General features: G+C 42.0%; 1 protein-coding gene across 3 annotated transcripts in view; it reads right to left on the minus strand.

Annotated features, from left to right (window-relative positions):
* The window catches only part of LOC119741352 (ankyrin repeat, SAM and basic leucine zipper domain-containing protein 1-like), a gene marked incomplete at its 5' end in the record, with an annotated part of 83638 nt that overhangs the window by 4571 nt on the left and 65347 nt on the right, over positions 1–13720 (minus strand). For 2 of the 3 annotated variants that reach the window (XM_038217109.1, XM_038217105.1), the window contains 2 exon segments: positions 4229–4454; positions 10156–10268. In XM_038217109.1, coding sequence (XP_038073037.1) covers positions 4229–4454; positions 10156–10268 — 339 coding nt within the window. 3 annotated transcript variants of the gene reach the window in all.

The following is a 13720-nucleotide window of genomic DNA, read 5'->3' on the forward strand; positions in this document are numbered from 1 at the left end:
GCTCGACAAAGTACTCTACCCCCACCAAGATCCGAATCTTCAACTCAAACGTCAAGTCAGTCTTACCCTATGGCTCAGAGACATGGCAAACCACAAAAAAAGATAATGAAGAAGATCCAAACATTTGCAAACAAATGTCTGCGAAGAATCCTCCACATATACTAGCAGCAACATGTCTCAAACCAGGAACTGTGGAGGAGAGCTCAACAAACCCCAATTGAGGAGGAAATCCTGAAGCGCAAATGGAGGTGGATCGGCCACACTTTAAGGAAGCCGATTTCAAGCATCACCAGACAAGCCTTGACTTGGAATCCACACTGGAAAAGAAATAGAGGAAGACCAAAGAACACCTGGCAGCGAGACACAATGGCTGATGTGCCATTAGGCATCATCAAGGAATTAAGTAAGTAAGAAGATATTTTTTTGGGGGGGGGGGGGTAAGCAATATCTTTTGATGGTTGTTTTGCAATATCTCGTAATGAGCAGTTGGTTCTTCAGAGGGTCGATTTCCAATGAGTCTTGATTTCTGGGATGCCTTGGTTGAATTCCAGTTTCTTTTCTCATCAGTGCATCCTGAGAGGTATATATTGGTGGTTTACGACATACCTGGATCCTGCCTGTATTGGTTGTGTACTACATACCTGGATCCAGGTATGATTCTTGCAAGAATCATACCTGGATCCAGGTATGTAGTACACAACCAATACAGGAATTCCTTTACACGTTGAGGGTATACTTACCATTCCAACCGACTTGGATCAACTGGTCTAAGACACAGTGATGCAAAGTCCCATGGGAGATCATCAGAAATAATGTGACACATGTCGAGACACCACCTTTGTGTTTCTGTTCACAAAATACCATGTCAGAGCTAGTAAAGTCCGATACGATTGCAGAAGATTTTCTCTTGATATATGAAATGACCAATGTTGACTCAGGATTTGTTTCTACAGGGGCAATTTTACTACCACAAGACTGTTAGTAGATCTGGTGCAAGAAACAAACATTTACTTGGTGCAGTATCAACTTCCTGCTTTAACCAGAGCCCAATTTCATTGCTCTGCTAACCACAGAATTCCGCGCTTACGATCACCATTCTGTGCTAACAAGAACAATTCTGTGCTAATCCGGCAACACAATGACGAAGCGCATATTAGCATATTCATTAGCGTCTCTCAGCATGACTTGGAGTGGGTCTCGGTATTGACCCATGGAATCTGGCAAAAAGGGAGATATTTATCAATAAAATCCCCAAAGGGCTGTTTGGGGGTCAAGTATCAAATACCACAGAATACTACCGTAATTTCCTGCGGATAAGGCGCGCGGCGGATAAGGCGCAGGTCCCTAAAATCACCCCAAAAAAATTCAAACGCCAACAGATAAGGCGCACTGCCGCATAAGACGCATGTTTGACCGCACACAGAAGAACACCAGGCGTCACCCGGTGTCGGTACATCGCCACAAAGGGGCCATTGTGTTGCCTTAGAACGATCACACTATTCGGAGGATGAATTATTAAACCGTAACCACATTGGCTGGTCACATGTAGAGCCATGAAGAAAAGACCAATGTAAATTGATACCGACCTTCATCCATTCAGCCAACGCGCGCTGTGCATGCTTGCTTGCGGTTTCCGATCCTTGCCTTCCTTGGCCTTTTGTTAATGCAGTGCGGCCCAATCAGCGGCCAGAAACGATGGTCCACGCGCTGTCTGAAGATATTGCAACACGCACGCTGGATCAGATTCGTAGACTTGCCCAGTCCCTCCGAGCCAGATGTTGCGCCCTCTACCGGTGACTAACGGCCACAAAGAAAAACGTTTGTATGACGGCATTGTTGGAACGAAAGCACGATCACTATTAAAAGGGGGATCAACGCATTGCGGCATTGTTCGAATGAAAGCACGATCATGGGGGATCAACACATCGCGGCATTGTTGGAATGAAAATACGGTCACAATGTCTGGAGAGTTGAGCCTTGGTTGACCGCATTATTGATTGCGGCATTGAAAGAATTCTTCACACAAAGACCGTCACTTTGAACTCAAGCGACACCAGATAAGGCGCACCTGTAGATAAGGCGCAGCGATGTTTTTGTGGTCTAGAAAGTCAGATAAGACGCGTCTTATCCGCAGGAAATTACGGTACATGTGCTGTGCACACTTGTATGGAAAGAAATTCATACTACAGGTTACTCCTCAGTAGTATTTTGTAGGATTGGGGGAGGTTAGGGTTCTTAATAACTCCTGAAGGAGGCTTTTATGCAATTTTTTCCTGCACACCATTATGGATAGGAACCTTATTAATAATCGTGAGGCTTGAAAAGATTGACAGATATTGCAAACACCAGTGTTATAACTTTAAAAAAAGCACGTAGACAGGCCTATTTTTCCAATTTCAACGAAACGTCATGAACATATCATAATGCTTTTTAACACATACTTGGATCATTAAAAGGGAAATAAACCATGAAAGTTGCAAGAAGATACAATCTTCCAAACGGCAGAAATTAATTTTCAAAGATTTCACCCGCCAACATGAACTTGTCTGTGTGCATTTACTTTCATTCCAAATAAAGTGTTACATAACCTATAGAAATTGCCCTTCGCAACCACACAGCTGTAATGGGCCCTTTGAACTATCGAACCTTCGGACAATCGGGCTATCACCAAATAAACATAGGGTTGTGTAGTGTTAAAAATAACAAAGGGAGAATTTTTTAAGTAATTTTATTTTTGGTGTTCAGGCCAATTATCTTTGTTACAATGATTTAAAGGGGCACTAGGTCCTGAAATCCCCGAAAATGTTATGTTTTGGATTGTTTACTTAGCCTATTTCAAACATCTGGTTGAAAGGAAACCAACCTAATGTCTTACTGTTCCCGAGAAAAGACGAAAAAAACCCGCTTGTTTACATCGGACATGACGGAGTACGAATACGTTTTTTTACGTTATATACACGTTATGTGTCTCGGGAACAGCGCTTGGTGACCAATCACCAATGCAAAAAAATTGTGGTTTCTTCAAGGTCGAATTATGGGGTCGCAAAAGTGGACCCCAAAATTCGTTCTCGCACGCATAATACAGGAATAACACAAAAACGCCTAGTTTTGAAAGGATAGTTGTGTGGATGTTTATATCCTACTTTTAAAAGTTATTTCCGATTATCATCATCTCGTTCAAAGCACGTTTTGTAGCCCAATTGGGCTGTTCCAGGACCTAGTGTCCCTTTAAGTGAACCATGCGGTTTGAACAAACGTCCTGCTGTGTAGTGCAGTGCCCATGAAAGTTTTGATTTATTTTTGCCTTGAAACAATAAAGAGAAACCAATTTTTTGTGACCCCAACATTTGTCCAAACTGCCCTTACTAATAATGGCTATTTGCCATGGCAACTGAATATATTATAGATTGAAAATAGTTATTTTGGTTAATTACTTGCCTAGTCCTTCCATCTCACAAATTGATATTTTGACTGTGGAGACTAATGTCAAGTATTTACATGTACCGGTATGTGAAATGTCTCTGTAATGAATTACATACCAAATCAAACTCAAATTTGATTCACACTGATTCATCCAATCATTATTCCCAACAACATACATTAATGTTCTATGCAAAAATCAGATTTAACATCCACAGGAAATTATGGGTGGACTCTAGTTCCTGCAATTCCTTTGACCTGAAATGGGTAGCATTCCAGAACGATTTCCTCATTCTTGCAATTACGCCAAACAACATTTAGAACTTTTTTTAACAATAGTTCTATTTGGGCTGGTAATTAGTCTGCTTCCTTACATGTTTGTGCTAATTAAAAAAAGCGTTTACAGGTTTCAGGTTCCAGATACACATTTGGCTTCCAGACGCACAATTACAAAATCACAACAATGTCTGCAACTGATGCATGACTAAATTTAGTGACAAATATATGGGAGCCCAGAGAGGCCACATAAAGCTTATACTCGACTGGAACCCCATCTAAAAACACATTAAAATTGTGCAGCAGCAGGATTCCAGTCAAACCAGTGAGTTTGGCGGTTTTGAGACATCATCTTATATTGAAAAAAAAAACTTTTTATTTTTGCCGATGCGCATAGCTACAGTGACGCGCCCAGACCAGAAACCAGAGACTTTTTTTGGTTTAAGGGCAAGAAAAACAAAACCACCACTAACCCTTCCCCCCCCCCCCAAAAAAAAACCAACCAAACAAAACAACTAAATGTTCAACTTGCCTGGTTCAGCTGGCCTTTAAGTTTCCGAAATTCCTCAAAAAGCCTGATGGTCTTATTGAGTCCTTCGTCCGTCTCCGTCATTAATCTCTGTAGATTGACTGGGTCATCTTGTTCATCAAACAATGTTTTGTGGGCCTTCCAGTTATTACCCACATACGTAATACTGCTTCCAATGTAAGCCACGTGCTTGGTTATATTTTTAATCAGAGCCATGGATTCTGAATGGCTGTGAACAAAAATAATAAAAAACTTGCTTTAATTATGAGATGTAGTTTGTCCATTGCCTTTTCCTGAATGGTTAATTTCAAATTTTGTGAAATCATTTTAATTAACTCCAATTCCCAAACAAACAAAAATTAGAGATACATGAATCTAAAAAAAAAAAATTCACTTGTTGGTATCCTGTTCCTAAAGGAGAAAATCGAGCTCACTTTTGCTTCTGCTGTTTCCCTTTTTCAGATTGTTTTACGTAGTCACATGGTTGGGAGAAAGTAATGCTTCAAATGACGCAGATATTTTAAGTCAATGCTCTCCTAGCTTAGGAGTTTTCAATGGCGTTTCCAGGTTTCCAGCATGCAACTTAGTAGTTGAAACAGAAGAGGAAATTGCCAAGCACACAAAACTTTGTACAATATTTTTCAGTATTCTATGACACTATATTTAAAAATTGATAATAATAACAAAATGGTGATTCAGACTTTGTTTGCTACAATGCATGTCCGAAAGTGTTGCAGATCATGATGGCGGCCATGTTTATTGTGTAAAAAAAAGTGTCAGCACTGCACTAGTCTTCAATACAAGCCTGGTTTCTCCGCTGAGTGAGCGCCACTGATGTACTGAACCGTGTTGTACTGCCGTAATGCACTGCGCGCGTTGTACCAATGTTTACGCTATAAACGCAACCTCGTCCCCATATGCCTGATCTCTCCAATTATCTACTGCTGGAACGAGGTGGACTATCGAGACGCGGATGTCAGGTATCGACCTTTATGAAAAATATTCCACGGGGATCCCAGTCCCATAGGACCCATGGGGGTAATCAAGAACACCATGTAAGTTACAATGAACCCCATGGGAACACCATGGGGATTTATGAACACCATGGGAACACCATGGGGATTTTGTGGACACCATGGGAACACCATGGGGATTTTGTGGACACTACGGGAACACAATGGGGATGTTATGGTCACCATGGGAACACCATGAGGATTTTATTGCCACCATGGGGAACACCATGAGGATTTTATTGCCACCATGGGGACACCATGGGGATTTGACTGACGGCATGGGAACACAATGGGGCTATTCTGGACAACATGTATACGCCAGGGGAACCATAATAGACCAACTTGCAGTCCCAAGTCGCGCAAATCTTCATGCGAGTAGGGGCGTGGAGCTGAAACTATTGCACCAGCTGATGCCTTGGCCGTCTGTTGGCGAAAGGGCTTGAATGGTTTTCTAAGGGCAGGGTGAAATGAGGGAGCACCTCTCCTTGCCTTCTTCCCAGAGAACTTGGGCTTGTTAGTAGCTGAAGGCTTCTTCAAGCTCAGTTTGTCCGCTGTTTTGGCTTGAACTTCCAGAATTTCCTGGAATTTGCCACCGAAAAGGTCTTTGCCCATAAGAGGAAGGTCTTGTAACTTCTTCTTAGCGCCTTCGTGTGGTATGTAAAGTGCCTCTATCACGTTAGTCCTACGTGATTTGGCGGACAAGATAGAGATTTTCGTAAGCTGATCTAGAGAAAAACGAAGTATTTCGTCCAGACATCGGAAGGCTGCTGCTAACATATCGGCTGGAATTTGTGAATCCTCCTCACAGGCGCAGACGATATATTCAGATAATAAAAGTAAAAAGGCGCTTGTTTTGAGCCAAATCTAGCCGCCTCATCGACTTTCTTCATTGTATCCTCCATCTTTGCTCTAGTCTTATCGACAAATATTGACTTGGTCGGGGCTTTGCCGCTATCTCCAGTCAATTTGTCTTTGGCCATATCCGGAATAGCAAGAACCTATTTCTCGGTCCTTTTCTGGAAACAGGAAATAGGCTGCCGACCTTTTGTTGAAAGCAGTCCATTTCTTTGAATGGGCGATCCGTTGGATGCAATCAGCGCATAAACGATCCACTGGCATAGCTGGGAAAGCTGGATCTCGAGGTTCCTCCACGCCAGTCCAGCATTTGAAAGAACGACGGGTGGTCTCTGGTTTACTGCTCTCTGGTAGTTGCAGTACCCGAACCATATCTATTTGAACCAGCCTCAGCTGAGTCTCAAATGGCGAAAATTGCCAGGGTCAGTGGCCTCTTCATCCCCAGAACACCCATCTTGCGAGTGAGTGGAAGGGGGGTGAGTACTATCGACATCTATGTCAGGAACATCTTGAACAGAAGTGCCCAAATTCATAGATGGGTGTAAAGTAGCCCCATAAATGTGGCCAATTTACTGGACTACCTTCGTAAACATAGGCGACACAATCCACCATTTACAAAAACATGTCAAACTTTGTTAAATTTTGATTTTCACATTTAGGCTTAATTTGTAGATTGTTTTGCTTAAGAAGCATACTGACCCTCTTTATAGGCCAATTAGAAAGTGATGCCTCTTTCAGATGTCTATTTTTTGTGAAATTTCCAGATTCGTTTGCCCACTTTTGCGTATCAAAATTTCAACGTGAAATTTCATGAAAATTAGACATCCGGAAAAGGCAGCACTTTATGATTAGCCTATGAAGAGGGTGAGTATGCTTCTCAAGAAAAAATCCTACAAATTAAGCCTAAATGTGAAAATCAAAATTTGACAAAGTTCGACATGTTTTTGTACATGGTGGATGTGTGGCCTATGTTTACGGAGGTAGTCCAGTAAATTGGCCACATTTATGGGGCTAGGTGTAAAGAAATTCCACCCTGTGATCTCGGGGGCGCCCAATCACGGACGGAGTAGGTGGATTATCGGAGCTGACACTAATGGCAACCCCAGGATCTGGGGGCCCAGTGTGTTCCCTTCTTATCCCGCCCGAATTCGGCAGGATTACGCCCGGATCCGGCTGAATTAAGCCAGATCCGGCCGGACCACGCCCGGATCCGGCCGGATTAGACCCTGATCTGGGTCCGGAAATGTGGCCGCCGGGAGTGACCTCCCAGTCACCGCTGGGGCCGATCTCCATTGTTGTTGTTTAGTGAGGGCTGCTAGTGAAAGATTGATGTCCTGGAAAGCTTTTAGAAAGATTTCCGTGGATACACCTTTGTTTTTCTTTTGCCGATGCGTTGACTTATGGGTGGAATCCCCTGAAGAAGACGGCGCTGCCTTTGTTTCCTTTTCTTACTTGGGTGACTTGATTCACTTGACTGTGAAAACTCCGATAATATGCTGGGAATTCCAGAGCATTGATCAAAGAATGACGTTGACTGCGAGTCCGTGGTCCAAATTGGGGGAGGAGGCAAGTCAGTCACGGCGAGTCCTGCCCGTTCGAGCAACTAGTGGTCCCTTTTTGGGTCTTACCGTTGAGACCACTGGTGGCCTTTGATGCGGTCTTTTTAACCGCGGGATCCTTACGGCTGGTCGCCTGGGGGCCGCGGTTGTACGGGGAGTTTTATCCCCGGTGCCCTCATGGTGTTCCATACCGTAGGATGTATGTCTGATGCTGGCCAAAACGTGTAACACGGGATGACCGTTACAGACTACAGCGATGTCCCTGCGTGGGGACTCACTGCTATCTCGTCTTTTCGTACTATTGTACTACTGAGATATATGCAGTTGAGAACAGCCAAGGGGAAGGGAACGACCGCTGGTTGATGTACCCCCACTGTACGCGTCTTGCTAGGCGCTAGCTCACTGCGAGCTTAGGGGAAACGAACGGAGAACAGGGAACGGCCGAAACCGCTGTATTCCTCAAAACATTTCGCTAGTCCCCTGAATGGCTGAAAGTCTGACTTCCGGAACAGGGGCCCCACGTGTGGGGCGACTAGCCGACCTTGTGGAGAATAACCGCACTTCTCTCCGCGGATACAATGCACTGTCTCCCCTAAGGCCTTTATGGATTCGTCCATGTATGTAGTCATAAATTAAATGTACTGCTTTTTTTTCTTTTTTTCTTTTTTGAAATTAATAATTATGAAATTATTATTTTTGACAAAGAAATATTATTATTAGATAACTGTAAAACAGAAATAATACTAACTTAGGAAAGCCGACTCGGCTATAAAGGGATTGCACTTGATCCCAAAGGGAGAACCCACGATGCCTACCCGGCACTGGGTTAGCCCCGCAGTGCCGACCTGGCCCGCCACACATGGTGTCTGACAAAGGCTGAAAAACCTGCTACGCCACGAATGAAAGCAAAAAGACTCCAAATGAGAACTACTTACTCAAACCAAACTCTACAGATTCTACACAACTCACTTGGTTGATAAATTCTATAAAACAGAAACTCTTCAAGCGAAAATTGTACAAAAACTCGTCAAAAGGCGAGAGCAAAATTTTTTGCTTCTGCACGATGCCGCGCTAGAAATAAAGAGAAAGTATAATGGCAGATTCATGACGTAACATAATGGGTAGGCCCCGAGAGGGCGCTCGTTGGTTGATTAAATCTTTTAGCGTTTGAGCCTGTCGGCTGAATAAATATGCATATGTAGTAGCTATTTGGGTAAGTGAATGAAGTAGACTAACTCTGTTACTGATTCAATTAAAAAAAGAAACTCAAATTTTGAAATATACTTTCCTCGTGGGCTGTTATAGCTCATACTTATCGACCAAGTCACACTTGTTGCCAGAAAACTAAGCTTTGTTGTGGTCACATGACACAAACTTTCACGAGGAAAAAGCAATGTAATTTATTGTTTATATCTTGAAACACAGTCTATCTAATGCTAGCAAAAGTTTGAATTTCTTTTTGGGGTTGATCAAGTGACCCTTCAGATTCTGAAAAAAGCCAAAATGAACGTTACCCTAAAAAATAATTTGTGTGATGGTGCATTTATGTTTCTTTGAAATTATAACAACTGTAACAACAGTTGCTACTGACAGGCTTCAAACCAATCAGAATTGTTCAACGTCTGAGGAATTAGTGAATGCAAATTTAAAGGCAAATTTGTTTTATTCAAGGACATACATGATCCTTAAAGTGAACTGAACTGATTCCTTTAATGAGTTCAAAGTTGACAACTGGTCTTGTACATTACTCATGTACATGTAGAAATAGGCTTATCTGAAAATTTATGCTGACGTCATACTATAAGGAACACAGTGAGGCTAGGTTTCCTTGATTTTCAAGATGTCGATCCAAGCACAGCACGGTCCCATAGCCATCCGTACAGCACAGGGGTGTTTTCATTTATCTTCATTTAAAAACTTATATTGAGAGAACAAAAAGTTACACTTTCTGTACTACCGGTATGTGTGCATGCCCAACATACGGGACTGTTCAGTCAGCTAAGTTGATACACAAGCAACTTATTGCAGCATAAGTGGAGAGCGCATAAAATACGGAAATACATTATTCACAATGGAAAGCAGTGGCAGTGTGGTGTGGTTGGGTTATATTCTGGGTCCTGCAAAGGGCACTTTTAAACTGCTTGCTGAACCAGAATTGAATCATTGTTTATATTTTAACCTTGCTGAACCAAACTTAAATTTGAGGGTTGACTAAATTTGACATAAATTATTAAACGGTGTCTTTATGTTATATTATTATAAAACATATGTTGATGGAATGTTGAAATATTTAACAACTAGAGAGCAACTGTTATTTGTCAAATATTGAGACATTTTTAAACAAGCTTATCCCAAAACTCAAAGAGCATAATACCTATACTAAATGCACATTAAACATGTTAAACTAAAACAGCACAGATGCACATAAAGAAAAAAAACTGCAAATCATACATTAAATTAAGTTTTTCCCCAAAGGTTGGAGATTATGTTATGCATTACCGACCTGAGAATCCTTTTGCCAGTGGCCTGCACACTTCCTGGTTCCCATTTTCTTTTGTGAATTTCCTGTACAGCATCCATTATCTTTTGTCGCCATCCGTACTTGTTTATGCCTATCTGTTGGTCAAACAACCCCCCAAGAAACAAACAAAAATTACATTATATGCAGGACAACAAACTTGACTTGAAAGGTGACTTTTAACTGCAGCTTACATTATTCCATTAAATTGGAAGGGTTAGTGCACACTGCATAGATTCTTTGCATTCCAGCAATCCTTAAGGCGCTTGCTTCTGTTCCACTGGGATATGCAGCCAAACCGCCCAACTGAACTAAAATTCGCTGAACGTAACACTCTGAACCAAACCAGACCGAACCAAACTGAATTGTTCAGTTTGACTGTCCGGAAACAAGATATTAGCGCCGTGTTTTTTAAAAAGTGCAATCAAAATAATCAAAATTTGCACCTAAAATTATCAAATTTTACTTCTAATTAAAATAAAAATATATTTTAGGCTGACAGTACGACATAAAATGGAAGGAAATTCACGTAGGCCTAATGTACTTGCAATCATTAAAGTGCACGTACAAAGTACAACTGCAACAACCATGGACTGAGCTAGGGTGGATCATGGACTGAGCAACGACATATGGAGATGTGTACACGCCACTGGCACTGCTCAAATGTTACAAATCAAAATTCAATGCTTGGAATAAATACACGTACATGTTAACAGAAACAAGTCAGGTGTGTTTACAAACACAAATGCCCCGCAACTGTGACTGTTCCCATGACTTACCACCACTCTTTTAACATCAACTCATGTACATGTACTTGGGTCACATGGAACGTTTATTGACAGCATCAGTGTTTTCTGTAGGTTTTATATGATTCAATCCCTATGATCTCAGAATAAATACAAGATTTCTATTATTTTAGCCACTGTGACTTTGACCCTTGATATTTCTGTCCAAAATGCAATAGGCTTCTTAGGATTACCAAGAACAATCCACATACCAAATTTGAAGTTCACATGTAAAGTATTTCTCAAGTTATCGCGCTGACAAAATGTCTTTTGTTTTAGCCACTGTGACCTTGACCCTGGACCTTTCAACCCCCAATGCAATAGGCTTCTAATGATTGCCAAAAACAATCCACAAACCAAATTTGAAGTTCACATGTAAAGTATTTCTCAAGTTATCATGCTGACAAAATTTCTTTTGTTGTAGCCACTGTGACCTTGACCCTAAACCTTTCGACCCCCAATGCAATAGGCTTCTTAGGATTGCCACTGTGACCTTGACCCTGGACCTTTCAACCCCCAATACAATAGGCTTCTAAGGATTGCCAAAAACAATCCACAAACCAAATTTGAAGTTCACATGTAAAGTATTTCTCAAGTTATCACGCTGACAAAATTTCTTTTATTTTAGCCACTGTGACCTTGACCCTTGACCTTTCGGCCCCCAATGCAATAGGCTTCTTAGGATTGCCAAGAACAATCCACAAACCAAATTTGAAATTCACATGTAAAGTATTTCTCAAGTTATCGCGCTGACAAGATTTATCCGGACACACACACCCACCCACCCATCCCACCCGCTTACATAGGCATAGAAGTGGGGTACTTCCTTTGTTCTCGTGAACTAAAATTTTGCAACGTCGCACACTTATGTCAAAATGCTCTTATTTTAACCATAGTTAATTTCCTGGACTGAAATTCGGACTCGATATCTCTTTTCTAAAACTCTTCCACTTGCGACACATCAACCCACCTTGGAAATTCCTAGTTTTTGAGTAAAATCCATATCTATTTCGTGAAAAACTTGTGGGGTACCAAAACGGTACCCCGCAAGTCGGTGGGCATTCCTTGTGGGGTACCTCCCATTGTTCCGGTACCCCACAAGGCGAAACTCGTGTAAACTCTAAAAATAACAGCGTTGCTGTTGAAACCCCTCAGCCAGAGTCAGGTTATCATCCGGGAACCATTAACATTTAACTCACCACGGTGACCTTGACCTTTGACCTTTTGACCCCAAAACCAATCCCAACTTGCCTACTCCCAAGGGCAACACCCTACCAAAGTTAGACATAAAAATCTTATTTCTAACTCAAGTTATCATCCGGAAACCATTTACCTTGAATTCACCATGCTGACCTTGACCTTTGACCTTGTGACCCCAAAACCAATCCCAACTTGCCTACTCCCAAGAGTAACCCTCTACAAAAGTTAGACCCCAAAATCTCATTTCTAACTCAATTATCATCCTGTAACCATTTATCTTTAACTCACCATGGTGACCTTGACCTTTGACCTTTTGACCCCAAAACCAATCCCAACTTGCCTAACACCAAGGGCAACCCTCTACCAAAGTTAGACACCAAAATCTCATTTCTAACTCAAGTTATCATCAGGAAACCATTTACCTTTAACTCACCACGGTGACCTTGACCTTTGACCTTTTGACCTCAAAACCAATCCCAACTTGCCTACTCCCAAGGGTAACCCTCTACCAAAGTTAGACACCAAAATCTCATTTCTAACTCAAGTTATCATCCGGAAACCATTTACCTTTAACTCACCATGGTGACCTTGACCTTTGACCTTTTGACCCCAAAACCAATCCCAACTTGCCTACTCCCAAGGGCAACCCTCTACCAAAGTTAGACACCAAAATCTCATTTCTAACTCAAGTTATCATCCGGAAACCATGTACCTTTAACTCACCACGGTGACCTTGACCTTTGACCTTTTGACCTCAAAACCAATCCCAACTTGCCTACTCCCAAGGGCAACCCCCTACCGAAGTTACAACCCCAAACGACATTTTAAACTCAAGTTATCATCCGGAAACCAAGCTACCCGGACGGACGGACGGACGGACGGACGGACATACATCCGGACGGACGGACGCCCTAGGCGATGACAATACCCCTCGAGCCTCTCGGCTGAGGGGTAAAAAGCATGCTAAAACCGAAATGAATATCCCACTTGTTTTTGTTCTACCCTATACCCACAAATAAAACACCCAGCTCTCAAGCAGGCCCTTCTAAAAGCACTGGGATCTGATCAGCGATAATGACTTTCTCCATGCACTCTTTGTGACCAAACCCATCCTGGCATACAAACGACAAAAAAAACACATGAAAGATGGCCTGGTCTGATCAAGGATTAACCCATCTCCACCATCCAACCAAGAAAAAAACTTGAATGATGAGAACGTAACAAACAATGTTTTCAAAAAGATTCATCAGCTCGCAGAGCCTCTCGTCCTCCAATTTGATTCACATCCCATAAAATGTAAAGAATGAGGAACGGCCCTGTTAATGCTGATAGCAAATCCCATCTTCCTCCCCTTTATAAACCCTAATTCACGGCGGAAACCTTCTTGGAATGACTTTGGAATTTTCGAACAAGATATTAGTATCAACAGATTGTTCCCTGAATTTTGCTCGCACAAAACCGGTTCTTCCTTGGTATTTTCTTTACGTGTCCTCAATTAATCGATGATGTTGCAAGTGTGTGTCCTAGATTTACACCATAAAACTACTCACACAGACGTGAATTTC

Source organism: Patiria miniata, unplaced genomic scaffold, assembly GCF_015706575.1.
Source record: "Patiria miniata isolate m_02_andy unplaced genomic scaffold, ASM1570657v1 HiC_scaffold_11, whole genome shotgun sequence".
Classification (NCBI taxonomy): domain Eukaryota; kingdom Metazoa; phylum Echinodermata; class Asteroidea; order Valvatida; family Asterinidae; genus Patiria; species Patiria miniata.